Below are 26740 nucleotides of genomic sequence, written 5' to 3' on the forward strand. Positions count from 1 at the left end.
GAAATTATGCAATGCTAATTCATCCTCTCTGGAATTGATGCTAATTCATCTTCTCTGGAATTGATGCTATGCTGGGGGTTTCAAAACAAGTTTCTCAGTGGGCAATTCTTGAAAGCGTCGCTAAGACGTTTTCTTAATTTCGCTGAAAGTACAAAATCGAAAAGAAATCAGTTTTTATTGAAGACACATGTTACAAGTTACTCAAGTTGACTACAAAACGAAAACAAAAGAATACTTGTGTCAACACAAAAGAAGAAAACGTATAAAATGAAAGTTACATTTTGTTGACAGGTTTTGATTTTTGTTCAGCCTTGAACACACAAGACCAATTTATTATACGGGAAACATTTTTCTCTTTTTACGTTTTTTTGCGTCTGTTGTGTGTTTTTTATATGAATCCTATGTATTTGGGGGATAACCTACCTGACTGTGGAGCAGACTAATGAAATGACTTTTAAGAACTCAACGGAAACTACGAGATACACAAGATACTTACGCTACAGTTATTCCTGAAGAAGATTTTAGAGCTAGACATAACTTACCTTTTTACCTTTGGCTTAAAATAATATACCTGAGAGTCAGCTCAGATATATAGAGATGCAGATGCAGAGATGCATGGTATACGAATATGTGCTTAATACTTAGTAGAAAACGCAGCACATTCCATTAGACAACGTTTTTAAAGATTAGGTATACTTAGCGTTAAGAATGGTTAAGATAGACATTAGACAGCAGCACCTGCGCTTCTTCAATTAAAGGAACAGGAAATCATAGTGAGCAAAGAATGGATAGATTGGGAAAGAGAGAGAGAGTGACAGAGTGTGTGAGAGAGATAGACACGAACAGACACACAAATAAGGAATTTATGGTAGATGGAAAAACATTTAGACTAACAGTCATGCCAAATCAAGAATGCTAAACGTAGAGAGAGAGAGAGAGAGAGAGAGAGAGAGAGATAGAGAAGGAAACACAGAGAAAAGGAGAGGAACAGATAACTTGCCCAGAGAAATACAAAAAAACCCATTGTATTATTTGTGTTTTTTCTCATATAAGTATATATTTATACATATATATCATGTTTTTATTATTCATTTTGTTTTTTTTTTTTATTTTTATTTTTTTTTAAATGTTCAAAGTAACAATATAATTAATCAACTATTAACGTTTTCTTATGTTTTTTTACTTTTTTTTAACTTTTGTTTGTATATAGATCTGCTTTCACATCTAATAATGACTTGAATGGTATAATTTTCAACATTATTCTCGTTTTTTGGTTTTGTTTGATGTTTTTTTAAATTCATTTCCCTATTTAGTTAAACAAATACCCATATATATATATATATATATATATATATATATATATATATATATATATATATATGAATGGGTATATGTAATTAATAATTTTTAATAATGATCTGGTTGCTATAAACTTTTCGATATACATATACATATATATTATATCATAACTATATGTAATATTAAACGTGAAACTAAACAAAATTCATCTGAACCATTTTTAACATTTGCAAGATTTATGATTTACGTTAAAATCTTTCGTTATGATTGAATATAATGTTTTTTCTTTTATTTTGGATTTGTATATATTTTGTATTTTGTGTTTTTTTTTGGTTTTTTAAATGTTTAGTAATCAATTCAAGTGAACTTCAATATCATATATGTATGTATTTTGAAAGAACGCAATAGAGATATATTTCCTTTAATAGAATCTAGTTAAACATGTTGCTATATGTTGAAAGCATTTTCCATTTAGTTGTAAGAGCTAAGAATTGGAAAGAGCATAAGACTTGGGTTCGGTAAAACTAGTAAAATTTTTTATGGGGCATATTTATGTATATATACATACATATAAATATAAGATAGAATAGTTAGGAAGTATAACGGCTAGCTTCTAGTTGTAGTAGTTGCTGAGTAGAGTTATGAAGCTAAAGATATTTCATAACTTTTCGGATAGTATCTAGGAGCCACTTTAAGGCAATTTAATCGTTCAATCGTTTAGTTGAACGAGGGGCACTAGGGAATTGCTTCTTTGGATTGACAGAGAGTGGATTGACAGAGAGGTCTTAGAAGTTGCTTTTAAAGTCAAAGGATTTAAACGGTGCTCAAAAATTAACACTGACAGGATCAGTGATGTAGCAAGAAAATTTCTAGAAACAGTGTTAAAAACACACATAATTGGATATTGTTTATGCTGAAAGAAGTGTTGAACAACACACAACAATTTTCTTGTTACTCAATAACTGCTGTAACTCGGTTTCGGGTCTTTGGTTTTTTGTTCATTCCATATAATATATATATTACTGAAAACACTTTCTTCACTATGTGGTATTATTTGACTGTATGTGTAAATTGTACATTTATTTGTTTTGGTATTTTTGTCTGTTCGTTTTTGTTGAATCTGTACATATAACTTTTAACATTTACAACATCGTATATGTATATTTCATTCGATATATGCATGTAAATATAAATGAGTATGTGTGGGTGTGTTCGAACTATATAAGATAAGGAAAATGTTGATCAAGATATTCACAACGTTCAGAGATAATGGTGAACTATAGATTTTCATTGTTTCTGTTTTAAAATGATTTGTTCATATATATATATATATATATATATATATATATATATATATATATTTTTTTTTTTTTCTTTCTATATATATGTATATATACTATAGTATATATAGTACTTATAAGGTTACTTCTGTAGATGTTGTTGTACTTGTTGTTGTCTTGTGCTGTTTTTGTTGTTGTAGATGATGAGTGGTATATCATATATTATAACACCGAGAGTACATATGTCTAAAAGAGACCAGCGAGTCGTTGTTGATGTTGTGGTGAAGATTGTTGTTGTTTCGTGTGGTTGTTGTTGTTGTATATTTAGGCAAAGTAGTAGTAGTGGCGCAGATTAAAGATTCAAAATAGTGTTTTAAATTAAAAGAGAGAGAAGAGAGAGAGAGAGAAAAGAGAGACACCAGAGAAAGAGAGAGAAATATAGAGAATGCAATGTGATTAAAACATTTATTCATTTGTATTTATATTTATATATATATATATATATATATATATATATATATATATATATATATATATATATATATATATATATATATATATATATATATATATATATATATATATATATATATAAAGTAAATTGCATATTTATAAAAATTAAAAGTGAGAAGAATGCGAGCTTCGATGACCCGAAGTCGAAATGTCCTTTCCAAATATTTCTCATGTTCAAGCAGATATTTTTTCTGGTTTTTATATGAAGATTATCTCTATAAGGCATACTACAGGCATATATAAAGACGGATTTCAATTTGACTCGCATTTGGAAAGGGCATGTAAAGTACAGAAAGTGTGATATATATACATACATGTTTATATATATATATATATAAATATATAAATAGATATATATATATATATATATATATATATATGGTTATAGATTGTAGGCATACATACGAGTGTTGACTCGATAGCTTATCGATAAGCGATAGATCAACGATATACGATAATTTCACATACAATCATTAAACAATCGATATATACTAGTCTCGTATATGTGCATGGCTTATGTACATTCATGCATAGCATTCTGTACCGGAGTATTTTTGGTTTACGTGAAACATCGTATTATATACAATTCTGGTATGGTATATGTATATATTTATAGTATATATGTTTGTGGATATCGAATGGGATGTAGGCGAGTACCTACTCTTGAGACCCAAGCATTACAGAGTCGGAGCAGACAATAGAAAGATATATGTATAGAATATATATAGTTTATGGTTCCGTCTTTAATTCTTGGAATTGTCTGAATGTATTTTGGTATTACGTATTAAGTATGTGATTATTTTAAGGTTATATTTGCACTTTAAAGCATGCATCTGTTTGTTTTGGTTTTTTTGTTGTGAAGGAGGGCGTGAGAAAATGTATGCTAAATGTATCACAGCATTATGCTCTCGAACTGCCTAGCGTTTTCTTACAGACTATTGTCCTGGGCTAAATGGCTACAATATAAAGTTTTATCTAATCTTCAATCTCTTTTCTTTTATCATACATTATATCCTATTTGATAATTGTGGAACTTAATAAATATATATAGATTTGTAATTAAGAAACTGAAAGTCTTGTAAAAATGTTTAATGTATATAGAATTCAGTTTTTAGTTTAGGTATAGGAGTTGGTTTTACTTACATTTCAGAAGCTTCAATCAGTATGTTCAATAAGTATCTCAAATAGCTTAGAATGTTGTCAGTTTGTGGTGTGTATTTTTTATTTGTACAGAAAAGAAACAAAATGTTACAGCTGTTAAAGGAGAATTTTAAAGAAACAAAACAATCGTGAATTCGTGGGTTTTGCTCATCAAGATTTTTGCCTTCATTTCGAGTACCAGCGATGATTTTTTAATTCATATTTGGGAATTTGATTTGAATTTGTTACGCAATTCACATATATGTAAATACATAACATATCGATAACAGAAAAAGTTCGAAAGTGTAAATGTAAGCTATCATATCCAGTTTCCTTGGAGGTTCGTGTATATGTTTATAGGCATGTGTATGTATTTATGTTTCATTAAGTTTCATTAAAGTCCAAAAGAAGATTTTTCAGCAACGTATTTCGACGGTTCGACATGATTCAGCAACCTCTCCATTATAACTGTTTTCTGACTCTGTCTCTGTCGCACCAATCGCAGTTATGTTTTAGTTACGATAACGATTCTGTCACAGATGACGTTTTTGGTATCATTATCGCTAAACAACGATTATGTATTATTTTTGTTTGTCTTTTGTTTCCTTAATTTTTTTTTTTTTGATTTTTCTTCTTTTTAATAGCATTGGGGCATTGAGTATATTACATTATCATCGAAGCAAAAGTGATTTGAATATATTATTAAAGGCGTTTACTATATATTTCATTTATACATAATTTAGTTTATGTTTTAACTACTTTAAAAATTCAATAGGATTTCACCGTCCTGGTTTTTATACACACAATACATATGCATGTATATTGTTTTCCTCATTATTTGTTTATTTTTGTTATTACTATTATACTATTTGTATTATTTGTTGTTTATGTTTTTATTTCTAGATATATGTATATATACATATATCCATTTTTTGCGGCGTTTTAGAGTTTTGCTTGATTATTGCTGCCGATTTGTGAGTTCGTGTTTATATATATATGTATATGTTAAATAAGTAGATTATTTCAATATTATGCAGAACGTATTTGGAACATAATATTTATATTATTTTTAAACTTTATATCAACAAATTCAAGTGTATGAAATCAATTGCATTTTAGAAATGTTTCGTTTTGACTCTTTCAGTTATTATTCGAGTTACTCTTGTATTATTATTTTAATATATATCTTTTATGATGACTGACATATCACTGCATGACACATTTTCCCTCTATTTGAGTTTTTAGCTCATTTACTTGCGTTTCTATTTGATTTTTCAGTTCTGTAAAAAGAAATTGAGTATGGAAACAGCAATAAATAAGCATATTTTGTAGAGTAGACTACAAATGGTATATGTGTGTTCAACTGGTATATGTATATGTATTTTGATTAGAGGCTCATGTTAATAAACATAGCGCAACGTTTGCGTAAAGTTATGTAATTGAGTGCAACTGTTAACTGTACGGTAGCCAAAACTATATAAATATATTTAATTGTTCCAAATGAAAATTGTTAAGTGTTAAATGTTTTTTTTCGATCAATTTATTGCTAAAAATACATTACTCAAAATGCAAAGCAGCATGTGTAGGCAGAGGAGTTTGGGCGACAGTCAGAAAATCAAACTTTATTCTTTTGCTTGCCAAATCAAAATTTTAATTTAAGTACCAAACTAAATATAACAAAAATCTGTAATATATTTCGTATAGCAGGATAAGTATTCTTGTAATTAACAGATAACAGATAGAGAGACGTAGACAGACAGAGAGTGAGAGATAGTCACAGTAAGAGTCGTGTCTGTGTGTGTGTGAAGCTTGAGATAGCGATACTTAAAATATGTGAATGTGTGAGTGTGTGAAGTAGGAGAAATACACATACATAGACAGCATATGCATTATATATATTTTACATAGACAGATTTGAACTATGTATAGTACATATATTACATAAGACGTAAAGGAGAAAGAGAGTAAACAATTGCAAGAGGGAAAAAGTTTATAAGAACGTTTAGTTAGTTTTGTTTTGTTGTTGTATTGGTTTTTTTATTACTTTAGTTTAGCATAAAAAACAATTGGCATAAAGTTTTCATCGAGCTTTATATATATTTTTGTTGTTATGCATGTTTAGTTTTCATAGATAGAAGTATAGTTGTTTTTTCGTTTTTAGTTTTAGTTTTAGTATTCGTTTGAAAGGAAATCATACAAAGTTATATTTATTAGTTAGTTAGTGCAGTTGGTGAGTATTTTTTTATGTTGTTAAACAGAAGAATTAATTTTGTTGTAAACGAGAAATATAATGTAAGTTTAATTGAATAACCTACCTAACCTCAAAAACAAAAGACCCCACATGAAAAATATTCTTAGCCTTTATCATTTTCTGGACCTTTGTGTTATTATTTTTCATTTGGTTATGTTGTGTTACGGAAATACTAATGGAAATTGTATACATTCTCACTAAGTTGTCATTGGATTGTACAGTTTGATGGTTTTAGACAACAATATACAGAAATAGAGCGAGAGAGAGATAGAGAGTGAGACAGGTGGAATGGATGAATTAAGTATGCAAGAGTTTTTGCAATTATTTAAAACACACAGAAATGATAATATGACATTTTTATGCACTTACCTTAGTCTAATATATTTAAACCCAAGTATGACACAATTTTCGATTGCCAACTAACATCAATTATTTAATTATTTCAACCCATTTTTCGAATACAACACATATTTGTCATAGTTAAATACCATTAAAAACAATCAAAAGTCGAAACCAAAAGAAAAACAATAAACGAATTGATAAAAAACCAGTCAAAATTATAGTTAAATGAGAGAGAATGGAGGTGCACACTTGATAGATTCTTTCAAACGTTGCTTTAAAAATAGATTATTTGATAGATTTAAAGTTTAGTTGAGCAGAGTTTACTTTAGCTTATATACGATACGATCTTACGCACAGGAAACATAGAATACAGATAGAGACACACATATAGTAGTAGAAATAGGAGTAATATTAGTAGTCGTAGTAGCAGTCGATAGAGATAGATAGCTTTAGTTGGACAGTTTCATAGGCACTTCCGTATAAGGTTTCGAACAGATAACGATACAAATACACACACAATATAATACTACTTGCGAGTGTGTCTTTTTGTTGTTTAGAATAATGTTTTTTTGTTTTTGTTATAATTTTGTTGACAGCTGTTTGAAAAAATATTGTTGAATACACATAAAAATAAAAAATGTAAATATGCAATGTACACAAATGAAAGTGCTCATAAAGAGAGAGAGAGAGAGAGCGAAAGAGAGAGAGAGCGAAAGAGAGAGAGACGGCGATATACTGAGAGAGAGAGAGAGAGAGAGAGAGAAAGAGTTGTTGACCGCGACTTAAGGTGTTTTAAAGTCGCATTTAGCATACAGCGAACTTCGATTTAGGATCAGTTGTAGATAGTTCCTATATACATATACTAGATACATATGAGTACGAGTACTAAATACACACATACATAACGGTATTTTGAGGGGGTATGGATTCGGACAATCGTTGACTTACTTGTAAAGTCGTCGAGCTCCTCCTGCTCAGCCTCGGCGGCCAGCTCTTCGGGCGTCTTTTTTTTCCGCATTAGCGGATTGGGCTCCTCCTGTGGCGCAGCCTCCACAATTTCTTCCTTTTTCTTGATATTGTACTGCAAGATAGGTTTTTTTTATATACATATGCTCGATTATGATCAAGAATTTAGCCTGCAACTTCTACTACTGTGACGTAACGTAAATTGTATTCACTTATTTGGTTTCTTATTCGACACTTTACCATTACCATATTAATGCTTGCTCATCTTCGTTGTTCGTGTCCTTTGAAATTCAATCTGACTCCGTTAGGGAGTCGCTCGTAAAAAGGACTCCCTACTAGAGTCAATTTGAACTGCAGCAGGAACTTCGTAGCGCACTTAACTTGAATGAACTTACTTAGCTCTATATATACCATTATTTATTTAACAAATATTTATATATATTTCTTACCTTATCGCGTATGTCCTGTCTCATTTTCTCACGCTCCTCTTCCATTTTGCGGTGTTTTTCCTTGCGCCGCTCCTCGGCCTCGCGTATGGCCTCCTGACGCTCCCTCTCCTCCTCCTCTGCCTTTTCCTTATCGTCACCATCATCTCCGCCATCGCCTCCTACCGCGCCTGCACAAAGATGCAATCAATATCGGTATTAGCACACAGCAATCTAATCTTAACTTTATATGTATTCTTAAGCGTATATTGACTGTACAGTACACACTAGTTGGCTACACTTTCAGTGCTGCTCTGTATTCTGTCTATTTTAATCAAAATAGGTCATGACCAATTCTAGCTTGACATTTTGACACAAAATCAGAGCGATTAGCTATACACTGAAATTTACTTAAATTGGGAATAATCGTTTTTTAATTAAAAGAATTATATTAAATGCTTATAGTTATTACACTTATTTTCGTCATATTGTAAATGATTCAGCTTTGTATATGAGCTGGATATGAGCTGAGAACCCAAATTTCAACTTTATAAAATATCTTATAAAAAATGTATTTTTATAAAAAATTGGAATTTAAATGTGTTTTGAATTGAGTCGCTGAGTGTAGTCTGGCTAAAGACCTGGGTTTGAGTTTGAGGTCTGAGTTTTGGGGCTTATCTGGGGCTTATAGAAAATACGATTAGTTGGTCGGCAGCATTGAATACGACACGACGTGCCACAAAAACAGAAAATTTTTGCGGAAGTGGAACTGGGGGCAATTTCCGGTAATTTGCAAGCGGTGTGACCTTTCAACCAGTTAACCTCTCATCGTCTAAGGTCAGTTACAGTGCGAACCAAGTTTACAGCTAGAAAAAACATTTGAAATTTATAGCTCGTGACAAACAGATGGCTGAGCTGCTAGTGCAATTGTTCTTCGTGTTGTGGTTAGTTGGAAGTTGTTACAGCGTATCAATTGTGGAGCAGGATGTTTTGCGCTTTGGCCAGGAGCTCGAGCACCTCCTGAATACTACATATTCGCCTTGCCAGGATTTCTATGGATATGTGTGCGGACGCATATCGAACCAAACATTACGGCATCAACAGGAAAAACAGCGTTTTCAGCAGTTACTGCGGTCGAGCAATCCTGGCCAGCTGCTGGCCATGGAGCAAAAGCTGCTCAACTTTTACAAGTCCTGCCAGAGCAGTCGCAACCTGGACTCGCTCATGTCCACACAGCTGTACAAGAGCAGCGGTGGCTGGCCCGCTCTTGAATCCAGCAACAATAATCAGACCGGGCTCGGCTGGTTGGGATTACTTAGCCAGTTCCACGAAATGGGAACCCCGTACTTCTTCGAGACCCGCATCAGCATGCAGTCGAATAAGCGGCTGGTCACACTGCAGCCAGATGTAACCAGGCGCCACACGTTACGCAAATTCGAGCAACGTGTGGGTGAATTGCTCCAGAGCTTTGGCGTCGAGCAGAGTCGCGCCCATGTCGCTTCGCTGGAGGTCCTCAGCCTGGAACGCAATCGCCGCGATATTATTAAGACGGAGCGCATCGACGATCAGGTGCAGTTCAGCTATGCAAATTTCAAGCGCAGCTCATTCGGCAACTTTTCGATGGCTCGCCTCGATTGGGATGCCTATTTCCGGAAGCTGCTTGGTGGCAAGACGTTAAAATCCACGGACGCTATTGTTGTGAAGCAGTTGCCACGCCTTGTAGACTACATGCAGCTACTGCAGAATACGAGCATTCATCGACTGCTCAATTGGATTTGGATTGATTATTTGATAGGTGTGTATGCGTAATATCTGATAACACAATGCTGGGCATACGTACTATGTTAACACATTACCACGTATTTCATGTATGTTTTCATCTGTCTGGACGATTGATTTACTTCCTACAAGAGGATTAGCCTAGTTGGCAGTTGCTTTAGCGTTTTGAATGTATCTTACTTATTTGCGCCAACTTTTTGTTGCAGACATTTCCGCCGCCGACTGCCAGCAGTTGGTGGAGATATATGCCGGCGACGTCTATGCGCATTTGCTGCAGCGCTTGAGCACAGATCGCGTGCAGCTGACGCAGATGTATGCGGGCATTGGCAGAGCCTACAAGGAGCAGCTGGTAGGCAGTGTGTGGATAGACGAGATTTCCGAACAGTCGTCGAAGCGTTTTCTGAGCCAAGTGATGCATATAATGCTCAATGGAGATGAGTATTTGGATGCTGCCTACCAAGATCTACAGCTTGGTCGTCGAAACTTCTATAGGAACATGGAGAAACTGCGACGCTTCCAGCATAAGCGGCCACCGCCTACGCTAGCCGCATTGCAACTGCGCCAATATGCGCAAAGCTTCGAGACAATTTATGAACTGTTGCCAAGACAGCAACCGCAGAACCTGACAGCTCCACTGAGTTATGTGCTGCTAGCGGAACGCTTTGCGAATCATCTGGTGGCCGCTGGCAGCAGCAGCCGAACACCCGGCGCTTGGCGCAGCATCGACTCAGACCGACAATTCATCCAGTTTGTGAATTGCAGCAAGACGGCGACCAACACAAATGCCCACGAGCTGCTTCTAAACATGTTGGCTCAGCGTTTGGCGGGCAGCAGCTACAGAGAGTGGCTGGGCCAGCAGGCCACTGTGAACAGAGTGAATGCGCTGCTGACCGCAGGTAAGCTGCAGCTGACGCTGCAGCGTCTTTACTTCATTGGCAGTCTGCTGATGGAGTGCCGAGAAGGACAGCAGGAGCACAAGAGCCAGCTGCAGCACAAGCTCTTGCGTAACACTCCCGAATTCAGCGAGGCATTTGGCTGTCGCCACGGCGATGCACTTTATGTACAGCAACAGCGTTGCCAGCTCGCCGAACATCTTTAGTGCATAATAAAAGTGAATCGAAGCAGGCAAATGTGAGTGTATCAACCTTGAACTTTTTCTTTTTTCTCCTCTGACAAGAAATCAATAAGTTTAGCAAGCACATGGGGTTGTTGGGGATAAAATCAATTGATTTTTGCTTAGTTTTCGCGTTTCTGTTTTCTTGTTTTTCTTGCATGCTTGCACTTAAATTGTTTGAGTGTAAATATGTAAAACAAAATTAATTTTTGTGACTTACATTTAGCAGAGTACAGTTGTATTAGTATAAAGAGCGAAACACACAGAGAGAAAGAGTTAGACAGATAGAGAGAGAGAGAGAGAGAGCGCAAAGAGTTAAAATTGAAATTAAAGTGTTCACAACACCAAGTTCTCTTCTAAATTTTTGATTTTTTTTTTGATTTAACTGTTGTTTTCATACCAATGAAATTCATGATTTCGTGACGCTTTTAGGCCAATGCTATCTCTCCGTGCTGGTGGCTTTTTGTGAAAAACACGCGAATACGTTAAATGCAGGCACCGATGTCGCTGCCGTTGTGGTTACGACTGGCCAGTTAGTAGCGTCACCGCATCGCCGCACCACACTGAGAGTGGAAAGGCCCCAGTCGTTCGCTGCAACTGTGACACACTGACGCTGCGCTTTCGTCTTCGTGCTCGCCATCGTCTTGCTGGGCTTCGTAACCACTTGGCTCCGGCATCGTTAGCTGTGGTCTGTGTGTCTGTTTTCATGTCTATCAAATCGATTTGCTCGCACAGCGGCATACAAAACGAACTGCGTACCCGGCCACGAGCGCACACGAACTGAATGCACAAAAGTTGAACTTGACTGTTGCCGACTTTCGAGCGGCGACGCACTCGGTTACATCAACTGCGTGGCTACGTGAGTGAACTCTAGTCGCAGAAGCGCAAAGATGGAGTAGGAGTCAATCCAGCATTCGCTGGGCTTTTTATGCCCAAACGCCAAAGTCTCTGTCGCTGTCGCTGCCACAGTCGCAGTCGCAGTCGCAGTTTGCTGCAGCAGAGCTGGACCATATCGTGTTTGACCCAAGTGCTTGGGGTTGACTCTGTTAACTGTTAACTGTACGCTGTGCAGCGCCTGCGCAGGTTTTGTCTTTGACTCTGGCATTGCGTCTGATAACAGAAGCAGCAGCAGCCGCAGCAGCAGCAGCTATCGCCGCAGTCTCGCTCTAATTATTGTTGTCGCACTCGGGCAGCGCTGCCGACGCGACGTTAATGGTGCTGTTTGCACAGCCTCCAATGTGACGGCGCAAACGCAATAGAAAATTCCCACGCGTTGCTCTTGAGCGTTTTTTCCTAGCTGTCAGAGGGGGTTAGCCATTAGCTGTTGACCACATATTGCTGCTGCTGAGTTGACGGCACTGTCGTAGTCGGTGCACACTTCTGCTGCCGAAGATGCTGTTGCTGCTGCTGCTGCCGATGCTGCTGCTGCTACTGCTACTGCTGCTGCTGCTGCTGCGGCTGCTGCTGCAAAAGGCAACGCACATTAAATTGAATTTATAGTCATCAATTTGCTGAATAACTGCGTGAATTAACTTTTTCTTCTTTTTATTGTAGGATATTCGCATTGATTTGTGTAGACGTCCATTTATTGTTTTCTTAAATCAGTTCAATGTATTTTATAATAAAAATTGATTGACCCCCGCTCAAGCAAAATGGTGTTAAATTGTTTTCAGCCAAGCAGTCCATATACGACGAAGCAACCCCTACTTCAACCCTCAAACTCCTTACCCCAACCACCCTGTGCTCTGCGTTTGTTGCGCTTTTATGAGACTTTTGTAATTTGCTTTATGAACTTTATGAACTTCCTTTTATGCCATTTGGCGCTTTCCGTTATTCTCCAGCAGCTCATGCTGCCACTTGCTGTCTCTCCTTTATTTGTGGCTGCAAGTGACTCTTAGCAGCACTTCTATATATATATATATATATATATATATATATATATATATATATATATATATATACATATATGCCTCTATATATATATGCTCTGAACGCAAAATGGGAATATCGACTCTTATAGGATTATTACTACTAATATATCTTTGTTATGCAAAGTTAAAACTTCTTTAATTTTAAGATATGTTTATCTTTGCATATATGTATCTAGCTATATATATAGATTGTAGGAAAGTAATTCATTTAGATAGTATATTCCTTGAATATTCACATTTAATTCGATCATTAAGTCACAGTTTGAGATAAATTTAATATGATCATACAACCCTTAATTTGTTATTTAAAATCTCTTAAATTAACTTTTGGAGGTTTAAATGAAAAAACTTATTAAACTTTGAAATTCGGTCACAATTTTGGCCTAACAAAGTTAATTTTCTATTAAAGCTTTAAAACTCATTCAGATTTTCTTTGAGTGTCTTTTATATATACTCTCTCTCTCTCACTCTCTCTCTCTATCCTTATGTTTGAAGTTGTTCACAACTCGTCGCAACTCAATTAAAAACTAATCAAGCCTATTGTAATATAATTATCATGGCAGCATAAGTAACAGCGCTTGTGCATGTAGCTGCAATCCTCCTGGTCAGGCAGCTTTTCTTCATTTTCATGAGATTCTTTTTTATTTATATATGTAGCTATATATATATTATATATATACATGTACATATTTATATGTACAAGCTTCTTTATCTTTTTGATCTATTTTGTTTATTTTATTTATTTTCTAACGGACAACTCATTGGCTATCGGCCTGAACCTTTAAGACGGACCCCTCGGAAGTCTTTAATTTGCGTGCAACATTTGCCTGACAGCTCCACTCACACTTTTTTAAGAAATCACTTTGAATCTAACCCTGGGTATACAAATTGGTTGTTCTTGGCAACAATTTTTTCTTTTCTTATTTTTTTTTGTTAAAAGCTTTACTTCAGCGCTGCGTGTCCTGGCCATAATGAGGGTACTTAATACCTAGCCCTGCGGCCAAGCTCTATATATATATATATATATATATATGTATAGATATACATATATTTTATTTGTATTTGTGTCATCCCTTTTGGATGCTGCCTAAGTGCTCTGGTCCCAGTCATAAGTCTGATATACGATCCAAAGACCGGATAAGTAAGATTCTCGCTGCGTTTTATTGCTTCGAATGCTATTTTGAATACCAACACGTCAGTCGTCAGCCGAGAGAGGAAGTGGACAGGAGGCTGAACCGGAGGGCTGGAGCTCCCTCTCGGAATTGTCTTAGGCTTTGGTGTGGCATCTATATATGGATGAGTGGATGAGGATGGCTGCGAGCTGGTGACATTTATGCGACTTAATACGCGCATGCTGAGGGAATACTACATTAGAGTTCCATTTCCATTTGTATTGCCAGCACACATATGCACGCACACACACACACAGACACAAATGAGAAGCAAGTGCTAAGCAAAAGCTAAAGGAAGCGCCAGCCATTTGCGCGAGTGTCTCACACATACCTTTCCACTCTATCTCTCTATTGCTTTCTCTATCTGTGTGTGTGCGTAATTTTTCTGTTCTTTTTTTATTGCAAGGAGCTGCTGAAAAGGCACGAACGTCAAATTATTTTCTTGCTTAATCCGGTTCAAGACCGCCGAGCTTTGTTGGCAACCCTCTACGGCCACCCATGCCGCAATCGGGCTCTGCATCCGCATCTGGGTCAGAGTTGGAGGCGTCGGCGGCATCTACAAATGACAGGAAGTGGGTGTTCGGTCGCGCAATCCTGCGACTTTTCTAAGTAGATGTTAGCTTAAGCAGCTGAAACGTTGCCGGGCCTCCGACTTCAACCCACCTCAGCACGCAGCTTCCACAGCCCTTAGTCACTGCTTCCCCCAGAGCAAATGATTTCATTGTCATAGTCACTAATAGCAACTACCATATTCCCGGCGTAATTACATTTTAACAGCCTCAAAGAGTCCTGGATATTTACTTATGGCCACGCACCCACTCGCATACATCCGTACCCACGCACACCATTGACAATTTGGCCGTATATCTTTAACTTTCGGCTCTAATTGTACACTTAACGAAAACCTATCTAATATCTTAAAAGTGGGGAACCTGTGTAAAAGATGTAAGTTCTTAGGAAAGATCCATTAATTAAGTTAAATAAGACAAAGACAGAAATCGAAAAGTATTTGGATTATCAGTAGAACGTGCTATGGCTTAAGTCACTATCACTTAATTTTCAGTTCTCATTTTCTTCGAGTGTATCTTTAGCTCGTGTAGCGGTATCGTTTTAAGCAGTCGTTGTATCTTTGAACTGTGCCGCTTTGGGCACACGCGTGTGCATAAGTAAGTCGAAAAGTGGGCGTGTGCAAGTGTTATAATGTTGTCTTGTACTTGTGGCAAAGAGTGTCTCGTCCTTTTCCTGTCCTGCCCCCTTAGCCAAGCCTTGGCTTATGGCTCTTCATAATGACGCAAGTAAATCTCATTGCCATTTCGCTGGCTGTGCACTCAATTCTTTTCTCAGTTCTTGAGCTTTAGCAATTAGTTGTTAGCCAACAGCACTTGCACACACTCATACAGTCATACACACATACACACAAACTCACCCACTCACGCCGCACACTCTCGCACTCCAGCGTTGTTATTCGTTGTCTGTGTGTTGGGAATGTGCCTTCCATGTCAGTAAATGTTGAAAATTTGACAAAAATGCTGCCGCGTCTACAGCTCTGACAGCTGATAAACTGCATGCAAATATTTTTCGCAGTACAAATATTTAAAGAATTTTTAATATGCAGCATTTATGTGAGAGCGGCGAATCTCCCACACCTCTCGCATTGCCCATTAAGTGCGTCATTTGGCGTTTAGTTTTGTGGTCTTTTGCGCCCACAGAATTAGTTATGCTGCGCGCCTGCCAGGACGTGTCGGTATCTCGGGTCCAGGATAGTTCGATAGCTGAGCTTGAGCGAATAAAATTGTCAGCTCCTTAGAGGCTTTCGAGTCTGTCATCTTTCGGGCTAATTTTTTTATTACTAAATTGCTTAAAAGGCAATAATTAAAGTCTTTACTTTTCTCTATTTAATTTCATAAATCTATAATTACGGTAAGAAAACTAATTCCATTGAAAACTCCTCAAGTAGCTAATACGAAACTTTTAAATTTATTCTTATCGCTTTAAGCTTCAATCCTTTGAAAATTGTTAACAATAGGAGCGTAGGAAGCAATTGCTCCATTTAAATAATGAAAAAAGAATAGCAAATTGAATTTTCACGTTAACCGCAAAATCAGATGGAGTTAAGTTTCAATTTTCCTTTTGTACTCGTCACAAATGTTCTCTAACAAATTGAGAAAAATGAGCGACAGTTACATTTGGGCGCTAAGTACATCAATTGCAAATGTTCTGGACAGCTGTAGCCAGCTGTGTCTGTGTCTGTATCTGTATCGGTATCTACTATTGTATCGGTATCTGCATCTCTAGATGGAGCTGTAGCTGTCATGTAAGTGGTGTTGTCTTGCCTATTTGTGGCATGTGTCGCATGTGTCAAAATGCTTGCTCGTCAAAATACGAATTGAAAATAGCAAACGGCAGCTCGCAGGAGAGAAATGTTTTCCAAATGGCCGAGTATAGCAAGCATATGCGCTATCTATTGAAAAAATATTAAACGAGTCATTAGGAGGTATCTGCGATACCTTAAATTATACACATCATACATACATCACATCACAAAGAATATATAAGAATAAATTATTTTCTGCATTTCTCTACTATCGATTAGAATCGCCTTTAAGATTTGAATTCTTATAAAATAATCAAATTTTGTATGTACTAAAATATAAACAGATTTTAGATAGTTAACTTGTTTGATAATTATTCACAGTAGAGTAATGACTTCATGAAACCTGCTAGTCGGTCAGTACTGACTACAGAACAGTTATTTGTTTTTTATTTTCCATGTTTTTATTGAGAACACTCAGCATTTGTGTTATTGACATTGTTAGCTAACTGAAGTGCGGGGCACAGTAGTGTAGAGTTAACAAAATATATATATGGATACAGATAAAGATAAAGATACAGATACAGATATAGGCGTCCATACAGATTGAAATATAGATAGATAGACAGCCATTTATATATATATGCATATAGGTATATGTGTATATAAATATAATAGATAAAGATATAGATAGAGATGTAGTAGATAGATAGTTTTGATAGCTATTGTGTTATATACATAGAAATAATATTTACTTATACTTTACCTCATTGTAAATACGTTGTATAATAGTTGTAGAAGTTTTTGTTGTTGTTTTTATTGTTGTTGTAGTTAAGAGTAGTTTTATAGTAGTAGTAGTAGTAGAAGGTAGTAGAAGATGTAAGTTGTTTTATTGTAGTTAGTATGGTTCCATATATGGTTGTAAGTACAAAGTAGAGTACGAAAGGTTGTTGTTGTTTTAATTTTTGTTGTTGTTGTTGTTGTTTTAGTAATAGACGTTAGTAGTAGTTAGAGAAGAAGTAGAAGTAGTAGTAGATATAGAAGTAATAGGTAACCAAAGATAATAAAATAGATTACTTTTCAAATTTCCAAAATATTTTAATGCAAAATGAAATCACAAATTCATATCGTTCATAATTCGTTTTGGAAGAAACTAAAACTCGGATATGCAATGCTAACTATGCAAATTTTTATAAATTTTCTCAAATTTGTTAATCATAGTTAATATAATTAGTATATAGTACAGATGCTGGCAATTTTTTGGAGAAATTAAAAAATGTTGAGGGCTTTTCTCTGGGCTAATTAAAAAATAACCCAAAACTTAAAGTTAATCATAAATTTAATGCACGCTTTTTCTGTTATTATTTTTGTCTTCATTCAACTAAGTTTTAGTTCAAAAACTTCGTAGGACAAAAGTTTGCATATGCATAAATAACGGTACTAACGAAAGCTTATTTTTTCTTGTGCAAACTTTTATTCGATTTTCATTTAAAGAGAGAGAGAGAGGGGATAGGTATGTGCACCAAGTAATATAACTAAATTAAGCACGAAATAATTATGAGTTCGTTTTATTTAAGAAAAACTAAAAGACTAAGTATATCGTCTACAAATCATACTATATACTTATATTATAAAGAGGTATATATGTTATATAGAGCATGATTTGTACACGATAGCAAATACTGATATCATGTGGGATCTAATTTGAAATTTCGCAAACTTCGAATCAAAAATGCGTGTGGTTCATACAAAAGTTTGATTAGGAAATGTAAAGAAACGAGATTATATTATATATATACGTATATATATAGTATATTGTTTTATATAGGTATTATTTCTTCAGAAATTACCGCCTGCAGCATCTGTTCAGCGTGTGGGGGGTCGAGGAGAGTAAAGGTTAAATTTTCATTAATACGCCTCTTTATTTCTTTGTTTTCTTTTTAGTTGTGGTATAGTATAGAGATAGATATAGTTAGTAGATGGCTACGATTCTTAATGATATTGATGCATTAGGCAGATCGTGAGAGTATGCGTTTATATTGAATAGCTTAGCAAAATATATAACAGATAGAGAAAGATAGAGAGAAAGAAAAGGCGAGGGAGTAGGAGAAGTAGAATAGTTGAATAAGTTGAAAATTATAGTTGATAGAAAGTAGTAAGTAAATAGTTTTCTATGTGTGTGTGTGTTGTTATTAAAAAAGTATTATTGAAGTTTGTTTCAGTGCTGTTGAGCTTGAAAAATGAACGATTTATGAATAGGTAGATATACGTATATATATGTAAGCTTCAGATAAGGTATATTAAGGTAACCGATTGAGTGATAAAGTGTTAGAAAGTTAGTTTGGAAAATATCGGTAAGTAAGCAGGATATGCATATTTTTGGGTAAGTCAGCCAGTTTTGACTGATTTCGTATTGAGAACTTCAACAATCTCTCCTGGATGTATTTAACGATAAGAACTTCTTATCTGTATTTAAAATAAAAGTTTTAAGTTTGTATTGTTGGAAGACGTTGAGCTTTGCGTTAAGTAACTGTCAATTGTGAAACATATTTGTGTAAATAGTCAACCCCGATAAATATTTGATACCAAAAGTATTAAATTTCCGGCGGCATCTTATAATGCGAGGCGTAACGAGGCGTGGAATTCATGTTAATAACAAAGTTACAAAAAAAAAAAAAATTGTGAAAAAAATGAAAGAGCCTTATCAGAAGAAGGCACGAAGAGATTGTAATAGAAGAAATTGAATTGTGCGTTTTTTTCTTTATATTTGTTATAAAGGCGTTGGCAGCTGTGTTCATTGTTGCCGGCCATGAGGGTGTGGAAAGTAGGGCGTTTGGGGCATTGTTGTATGTTTTTTGTGTAAAGTGCATGAACATTTCTAAGGATTGCTGTGCACTTGGGTATCGTTTGAAGGTGGCTGTGTTTCTGTGAGTGTGTTTTCTGAGTTTTGTATTTTATATTCTGCTGTTACTGGTGTTTGTCAAGCTCTTGTGTTTAGTGTGTGTTTTACAATGAGGTAAAGTTCGGCCGTGAATAGGTAATAGGGAGGAGCGTACAAATATGTACATTTTATTTTATCTTCAAGTCGGTTATGGGCACTTTTTATGATTTGTGTGTGCACTTAAGCTTAAATAGAGTACAATAAAGTTGTATATAATATAATACGTAGTTGTCAATTGAGTGACAGGCTAGCTAGTGACAGCTGCGTGCCATAAATGATTTCTGATGAAAGTGTTTGAGTTAGTAATTAGAGTAGAATACCAAAAACAAAAACAAAAACAAGAAGAAACAAAGGTGCAACGCTATGCATAGGAGTTAGAAATGATATAAATAAGTATTTGTTTGTTTTCAATTTCAATTTCGAACGAGTCTAAGACGCAATCTTAACAAATTTCTAAAATGGCCAATTTCTTTTATTTTCATTCATGCTTTAAGGTCAATCAATTACGTTTTCTGATTCTTCATTCAAAACTGAAAATCAGGCTCAAATCATAATCGAAATGTGTGCCGCATATATGTATGTTATAATAATGTTTGATAAGGTATTCACTTATGGATAGTTATGATTATTTTCTTGTATGCAACTTACGCGCTGAGTACGAACTCGGTTAGATTGCACAAACAAAACGCTTACCTGAAAGAAGAGAAAAGTTGAATTGCATTAAAATATAGCTGTGATAGTTGCTCTTAAAGTGAATTGCAGTACATTTAGCATGGAGCTATTTTCTGTCTGCACGTTTGGCCCATTTATTACTTCTAATCCATATATATTATTCTCGCATAAGACAGGCAATAGTAATAAAGACTAACACGACAGCAACTCAAATAAATTCAACGATTGTGCTCTGTGAAAACGACAATGGAAACGCATTAGCTGCCCATGCTCTGAGCACATATACTCACTCCTCTTGCCTAACCGAGCGGAAAGTGTTTTACAGATTGAAAACTGTAAGTCTGCATTTCGAAACAATGTTATATTACCGTAGAACATTCAGTTTTTAGCTATTGGCAAAAAATATTTTACGATTTGCTCTTACTTTTATTATGCCGAAACGAAAGTGTGCTTAGAAATATAAGAGAAGTAGACTCTTCAAGAGACCATAAACCTTATACAATTTCAGATCAGCCAGGCGTGTTGAGTCCATCAAAAGGACCTCTACTAGATACTCTGTAAAACGAAAGTTTATTATAAACACAATTTGCAGTTATCGATTATTTGGCACTATTTATAAAAGCTTCTAAGGTGCCTAGCTCGATATTACGATATTCAAGAAAAACTCTTTTGATACAGAGGATACTTTACTCTTGCTTACAGGATATCTTAAAGTCAATCAAGCAATACTTATACACTTTTTATATCATTTTGCTCACAATTGCTGAAACTGTAAGTAGCTGGCAAAAAGAAAAGGGAGTCACAGAGTATCTTGAGCTTTGTGGCTGGGTAATTGGCATACGTGTGCCAGCATATATATATAATGTACATAAATACTAATATATGGTTCTTCGATTTGATTTCTCAATTTTTATGGTCATGCTAATAGCTTTTTCATGTTTTTCGACCAGTCTATCAATGCCAACTCGCAGAGCCGCAGTCGACAGCTTGACAAGTGGAAAGAGGCGAGTGGCATGCGGCATGTGGCATGTAGCAAGTGCCTGTGGCAGGTGGGTTGACAAGTGGGCTGTCTAATGATTGAGCTCGCACACTTTCTTTCTCTCTCTATCTGTCTAACAAGACGTCTCTGACTTGCTATCGCTCTCTATAAGTGGTATTATGGCTGAGCCAAGTCGTTGCCTAAGTTCTGTAAATTTAGCATCAATCAACGCAATTAACTGTATCAATTTGTTAGAACCACTTGGCGACGCATTCGTGCAGAATTTCTGCGCTTGATAAGAAGAAGCCATTCGAGGCTGGCGAGGGAACGTCGAGTAGGAAATGGGGTTGGGGCACGCCATGGCTACTCGGCCTTATGGGCAGCAGCAACGGGCGCTAGCAAATGCGAGACTCTGTTTCACACCTAAAGCTACACAAATACGTACGCCTAGATACACAGATACACGTTATACAGTGGCTATGTAAATGTTTGCCACATGCCATATGCTGCATTGTGGCATGTCGCATGCTTCCAGTTGATAAGCGTTTTAAATAAAATATTCTAGTGCCGCGTTTTTGAAAGCATTCATTGATTTTCCAAGCGATTGCACAGCCAACGATTAAACAAAAACAGCAACAGCCAAGAGAGTTAGAGAATGGAGACAGGAGACGAGAGACGCGGGACGCGAGATGGCGGAGCTGCGGGCGCTAGCCACTTTCATGTGTGGCAGTTACTTGTACTTGCTTCCATCTGCTGCGCTGTGCAGTAGCTCGAAAATGAATTATGTATGTTTATCGATCGAGTATGCCAAAAATATATATATGTACCTACATAGATATATGTGTGGCTCTGTGTGCGTTTTCACCCCATTTAGCTATATATCCATATGCATGTATACATGAGCATAATCATATAAGATACTGCTCCGAGGGGAGCTCGTTTGTATTGCCAATTCTTGTTTTCATGTACCTGTGATTCAGTTAAGATTACGAAAATAGCAAACAGAGGCAAGTTTGGAATTCCTACCTCAAATCTTTCGCACGTATCTTAGCGAGTGGGTTTTATATTATTTTATACATTTTTATACATACATTGCATGCACAAAATCTAGATACTATAAGAACGATTAACTATTTTGAGTATCTCTTGAGTAACAACTCTCTCGGTCATATCAGTTTACATTAAGGAAATATGAATTGTAACTACAGAAATTAGAAAAAATATGCATACATTTCATATTAGATAATATACATATATATCAAATATATCTTTCTATGAACATAGGTTCAAGCTGACGTCGAAGATCTATTCTTGTTCTCTGCTTATAAATCGTAAGTTTTTATTTGATTATAATTTTCATTTACATTTGCTCTCTGGTGTGGCTTTGCTTATGCTTGCTTTGCGATTGTTTTAATAATATGAAATTCAGTAATATGTCCATTAAAACTAGTTAGTTTTGTTTGGAGTTTTATATTTAGATTTTGCTTACCTTTAACGGCACTTAATTGGTTTCCAACCATCTGTTTCGCAATAAACGCCGCCATTGTGTTTTATTTCTTGCTGTTGGCTTTTGTTGTTGGATCTGTAGGCGTGGACGCTGCTGCTGGAAAATGCAGTCACGGCTTGCGTTGAGCCCAACGTCGCAACTGAAAAGAAAACCAACTGTGAGAGAGAAAGAAAAAAGTCAAGCAAATTAAATTGTGTTCAAACAGAACAATCCTTAGAACAATGAGCCCCAGAGCTCTCCTTCTGTATCCTACATCCAACTTGGCCAGTCACCTGTGCCGTTGCCACTGCCAATGCCAGTATCTGGAGTATATACTTTAAGCCGATTAGCTTAAATGCCGCCGACTGGCCGACTGCACTGCTCGACAGTTCTCCGTCCACAGCTGAGCTGTGTGCGTGAGAGTATATGCAACACATTTCTGAAATTACCAGTCCAACCCAGAGCAGCCCAGCCTGCCTGCCAGTTGTACTACTACACATAATCTAATATTATCTGAGGCCTCGCACAATAATATCCTAATGAATGTGGGCGCAACATAAAAGTTAAATAAGAATTTATTAGTCGCATGTAACAGAGGACCCAATAGTCGCTCACAGTCCAAAGACCCCAAATAATTTGCTTTGCGCTTAAAAACTTACTGAGCTAATGAAGTTGAGAAGGTCTGCCAACACTCAACTGTATAAGTTACTCCAAAGAAGCCAATATACTTGCTTGCGCAGCAGCAACAGCAACGAGAATAGGGAGAGAAAATTTGCAATTCTGTAGAATATCGCGGCGACAGCTTATTTTTATTTTCATTTACATTTGCATTTTCATCTAGTACCAGTGGCTTCATGCCATGTATTAATATTTACTCAAATTGGGCTAACAAACTTAAGCTTGGGGCGTGGCTGGGACTGGGGCTGCAACAAATTAAAACAACGCCCAGCTAAACGAGCAACCAAATTAGTTTGACATAAAAAGCATACGCCTGGCAGGCAGACAGGCTGAGCGAATAGACAGTTAGCCTGACAGATCGTCAGGATGTACGGGACTCAGGACATTCTCTCCCTTCCATTCTGCTTGCCTGTATGCCTGTCTGCCTGCTTCCTGCGCGAAGCTAATGAATTAAGCTGGCGCAACAGAGAATTTTTAGCTTTTCAGGCGCCCTGCGGCCACGCGTCAACAGAATTGTTTATTGGGCCCCAACACCTAGCCACCCCACCACTTTCCGCCAGGACCCACCCACAAAAAATAAAAGATAAACATATTTTATTTTTACGAAATTTACTTTAAGCATACCCTGCACTTTAAACGTAGCAAGGGGTATACGTTCACTTCACTTATTTTTACTGTATTTATTTTATAACCTGTGAAGTTACATATATTACGAATAGATCTGTAAGCTCTGTTGCTCGGCTTAGACTATAGCCTCTTCAGACTTGTTCCTTTTCAGGTACGATTCTCATATTCTGTAAGTATTATTTAATTGTGTTCATTCTATCTTAGCCAATTCTACTTAGACTTAGTAATTCGCTTAAATCCTTCTCTCGAATTAACAGGCCAAGTGGTTATCGAGCAAACCCGAACTAACTTCTGGATGTCAGTTTACGGACGAAATTCACTTTAATTTTCGAAGCGAAAAGCGGGCAAGTTGGTCGAAACAGACGGGTTTTAACAGCCTAGTCAAGGCTTTGGGCTGCTCCTACTATAAAATATGTAAATAAAAGCGAAAATTTATGGGTTTCGTGTTTAGAATTTGGTGGGGCAAAAGCAGAAGCAGCAGCTGCCGCTGTTTCAGGTGTGCCCCAACAAAAGCCAATTCGCATTTCTTTTGCAGGGCTATCCAATTACGCTTCAAGTTGTTGGCTAAAGCCAATAAACACGCAAATAAGCCAAGTTGAGTTTGGTTCGTTCCTATGACGCCGCAGTAAGTGGAGCTCGTTCACAGGAGGATGGGGTTAAGAGGTCACCAGCGATATCAAGTATACGCGGCCTAAGCCTACCCAAAGCCCAATGTCAAGTGGAAACCCTTTGGCAAAATGCGGCTCACTTTTACTGTGGAACAAATCAAAACTTTTCTCCCAGAGAAACTTAACATAATTTTCAGGCATGAATGGTCCTAAATGAACTCATATTGCGAATACGCAAGGTAAGCAACGTCCACTAGAAAGCTTTTTACAACTTTTACAGTGGGTCCCAATCGCAGTAAGCAGACCATATATAAACTTTTTTAGCTGAAACTCTGCCGTGTTTCGACGACTAGATACAAAACCGAAGATAAGACTTGACTATATTAAATGTAGTGTGTATTAAGGTGTACATCGGGTGCTCAAGAGCTATCCTCGTGGATGAGAGCATGTGTTACTGGACTCAACTAATAAGGCGAAACTTTTTGAGAAACTATAACCTGTGCCGGAATGACAGGCATTGTTGAAATTTTTTATGAGAGAAAGCCGAACATACATCTTTACCCTTTATCCTAGAGCTCCTTTGGCTGCGGAAGATATATTAAGTAAATGCGGGGTAGTCCTTCAAAGGCAAATGTTAACGCGTCACACTATTCCCCAACATGTATTAAAATCAAAGTAAATCAAAAGTTTTTACTGGGTAGGTGTTTGCTGAATTGGTAGATCGAAATCAGGTAGCTTGGAGCTCACCTTAAGGTTAAGACGCCATTAAGTATACGCAGCGTAAGCTTTGTCAAAGTTAACTGTTAGGGCGAACTTTTTTAACAGTGGACGCAAATCAAAAGTTTTCATTACATGGCTGTTAGCTGAATTGGCAGGGGGCAAATCAGGTAAATCACGTGTGCTCTGCGGCGTCTGGCCACTTCCCGCGTGAAAATGCGCAAAGTTTATGCAGAGTTTTAGTGCGTTGCCAGCTTGACGCGCACTTCTCGCATACTTTAAACTCTAAGAGATACTTTTGAGATACTTGTAGCTACTTTTAGATGCTTTTCAGCTGGGCAGCTGTGCATTAACTTACCTACTGTTCCGTAAATATTCCGCTTATATTTGCGTGTGCTGCTGTGCGTGTTGTTCTTGATGGTGTGATTGTTGTTGTTGTAGTGATGCAGTTGTTGTTGTAGCTGTAGTAGTTGTTGTTGTTGTAGAAGAAGAAGCAAAGTTTTAGAAAGTTGTTTGTGTTGTTTTTAGAGAAATCCACTAAGAAGACCGAGCATCAGACAGAAAGAGTTCGCTGCAAAGTAAACACAGATAAAAAGAACAAAAAAAAAAACTATTTGAATTTACTGCATAAAAAGACATAGAATAAGAACGAGAGTGAAAGAGAGAGATGGATGTATGGATGAATTGTTGATAAGAAATAGATAGCGAAACAATTTTCATGAGTTTGCCTTGGGGGTCAGCTCTATTGAGCACACATAACCTATTGACATTGCAGCTAATTTAAACATAAGCTCACGCATACACGTGCATTTACACATACGCAGCCTATGTATGTGCTTCTTTACTGTTACTTCAGAGTATGCAAGGGTTAGGTTGTTATGTTACGAAATATGACATATGTGCTTAAGTTATTTTATAATCAATATATATTCCCATACATAAGAAGAAAGCAAATGATATATTTATTATTGTTCAGCGATCTCTATAAATATCGATTTCTTAAAGTAAAAACTTGTTTAAGTCAGTCTAGATAGATTGCTAACACCTCGAATCAATGCCATTCAGAATTATCGACCTATTAGTTTCGTGCTCAACTTTGCGAGTTCTATAAATAGTTACGAGTTGTGTTCCTGACGTATAGATACAAGACCAGATTAGCTTAGGAAATATCATCACAGATGCAATTCAAATCATATAATGTAGATGTAATTGCTGTTAGTATGTCTTAAAGTGAGTTTAATATTCGGCGATGTTATATCCTATTATTTGTGCTGTGCATGTGTGTTCGTGTTTTGTTGTTTTTTTTTTTATCGATATTTCTTTATTAGGGTTTCTTTTATGCGAGCGTGCACGTAAGTGCCCATTACGAGGCAGAGCCAGGCGTGTGTGCGGCATATATGTAGACACAGACACAGACACACACAGACAAAATTTTTACGTAACACACGTTGGACAACTCTGTTTTAATCAAATTTTTAAGAACTTTGACACTTTTGGTCCCCCGATTAC

General features: G+C 36.4%; 2 protein-coding genes across 11 annotated transcripts; one reads left to right on the forward strand and one right to left on the reverse strand.

Moving 5' to 3' along the window:
- Nucleotides 1–65: 65 nt before the first annotated feature.
- Nucleotides 66–25703, reverse strand: LOC111602659 (complexin). 9 transcript variants are annotated; one of them, XM_030225824.1, is made up of 6 exons: nt 25590–25703; nt 22605–22777; nt 18374–18385; nt 8241–8398; nt 7774–7906; nt 66–142 (listed from the first exon to the last, which is right to left on the reverse strand). In XM_030225824.1, exons 2-6 carry the CDS (start codon nt 22657–22659, stop codon nt 81–83), a joined length of 420 nt encoding a protein of 139 aa, XP_030081684.1. In that variant the 5' UTR covers nt 22660–22777; nt 25590–25703; the 3' UTR covers nt 66–80. The 9 variants fall into 9 exon arrangements, with proteins under 9 accessions (XP_030081684.1, XP_030081686.1, XP_030081682.1 ...); XM_030225822.1 differs by lacking the exon at nt 66–142 and adding an exon at nt 5100–5512 and having other exon boundaries at nt 22605–22761; XM_030225821.1 differs by lacking the exon at nt 66–142 and adding an exon at nt 5100–5512.
- LOC111602658 lies at nt 8839–11125 on the forward strand. Of its 2 annotated transcripts, none has more exons than XM_023319830.2 (3): nt 8839–9053; nt 9109–10011; nt 10202–11125. In XM_023319830.2, the coding sequence occupies exons 2-3, from the start codon at nt 9123–9125 to the stop codon at nt 11092–11094; spliced, it is 1782 nt and encodes a 593-aa protein (XP_023175598.2). In that variant the 5' UTR covers nt 8839–9053; nt 9109–9122; the 3' UTR covers nt 11095–11125. The 2 variants fall into 2 exon arrangements, with proteins under 2 accessions (XP_023175598.2, XP_023175600.2); XM_023319832.2 differs by having other exon boundaries at nt 9123–10011.
- Nucleotides 25704–26740: the final 1037 nt, after the last annotated feature.

This window comes from Drosophila hydei, unplaced genomic scaffold, assembly GCF_003285905.1.
Source record: "Drosophila hydei strain 15085-1641.00,03,60 unplaced genomic scaffold, DhydRS2 tig00008144-arrow-arrow-pilon, whole genome shotgun sequence".
NCBI classification, from domain to species: domain Eukaryota; kingdom Metazoa; phylum Arthropoda; class Insecta; order Diptera; family Drosophilidae; genus Drosophila; species Drosophila hydei.

What these genes read in the sequence shown, in the direction of transcription:
- LOC111602658 (XM_023319830.2), top strand. Translation starts at nt 9,123, where the DNA reads ATGGCTGAGCTGCTAGTGCAATTGTTCTTCGTGTTGTGGTTAGTTGGA. An exon ending in TTGGATTGATTATTTGATAG is followed by an intron (nt 10,012 to 10,201) that starts GTGTGTATGCGT and finishes TTTTTGTTGCAG; the next exon opens with ACATTTCCGCCGCCGACTGC.
- LOC111602659 (XM_030225822.1), bottom strand. Translation starts at nt 22,659, where the DNA reads ATGGCGGCGTTTATTGCGAAACAGATGGTTGGAAACCAATTAAGTGCC. An exon ending in GACAGGACATACGCGATAAG is followed by an intron (nt 7,907 to 8,240) that starts GTAAGAAATATA and finishes CCTATCTTGCAG; the next exon opens with TACAATATCAAGAAAAAGGA. An exon ending in GGAGCTCGACGACTTTACAA is followed by an intron (nt 5,513 to 7,773) that starts GTAAGTCAACGA and finishes TTCTTTTTACAG; the next exon opens with AACTGAAAAATCAAATAGAA.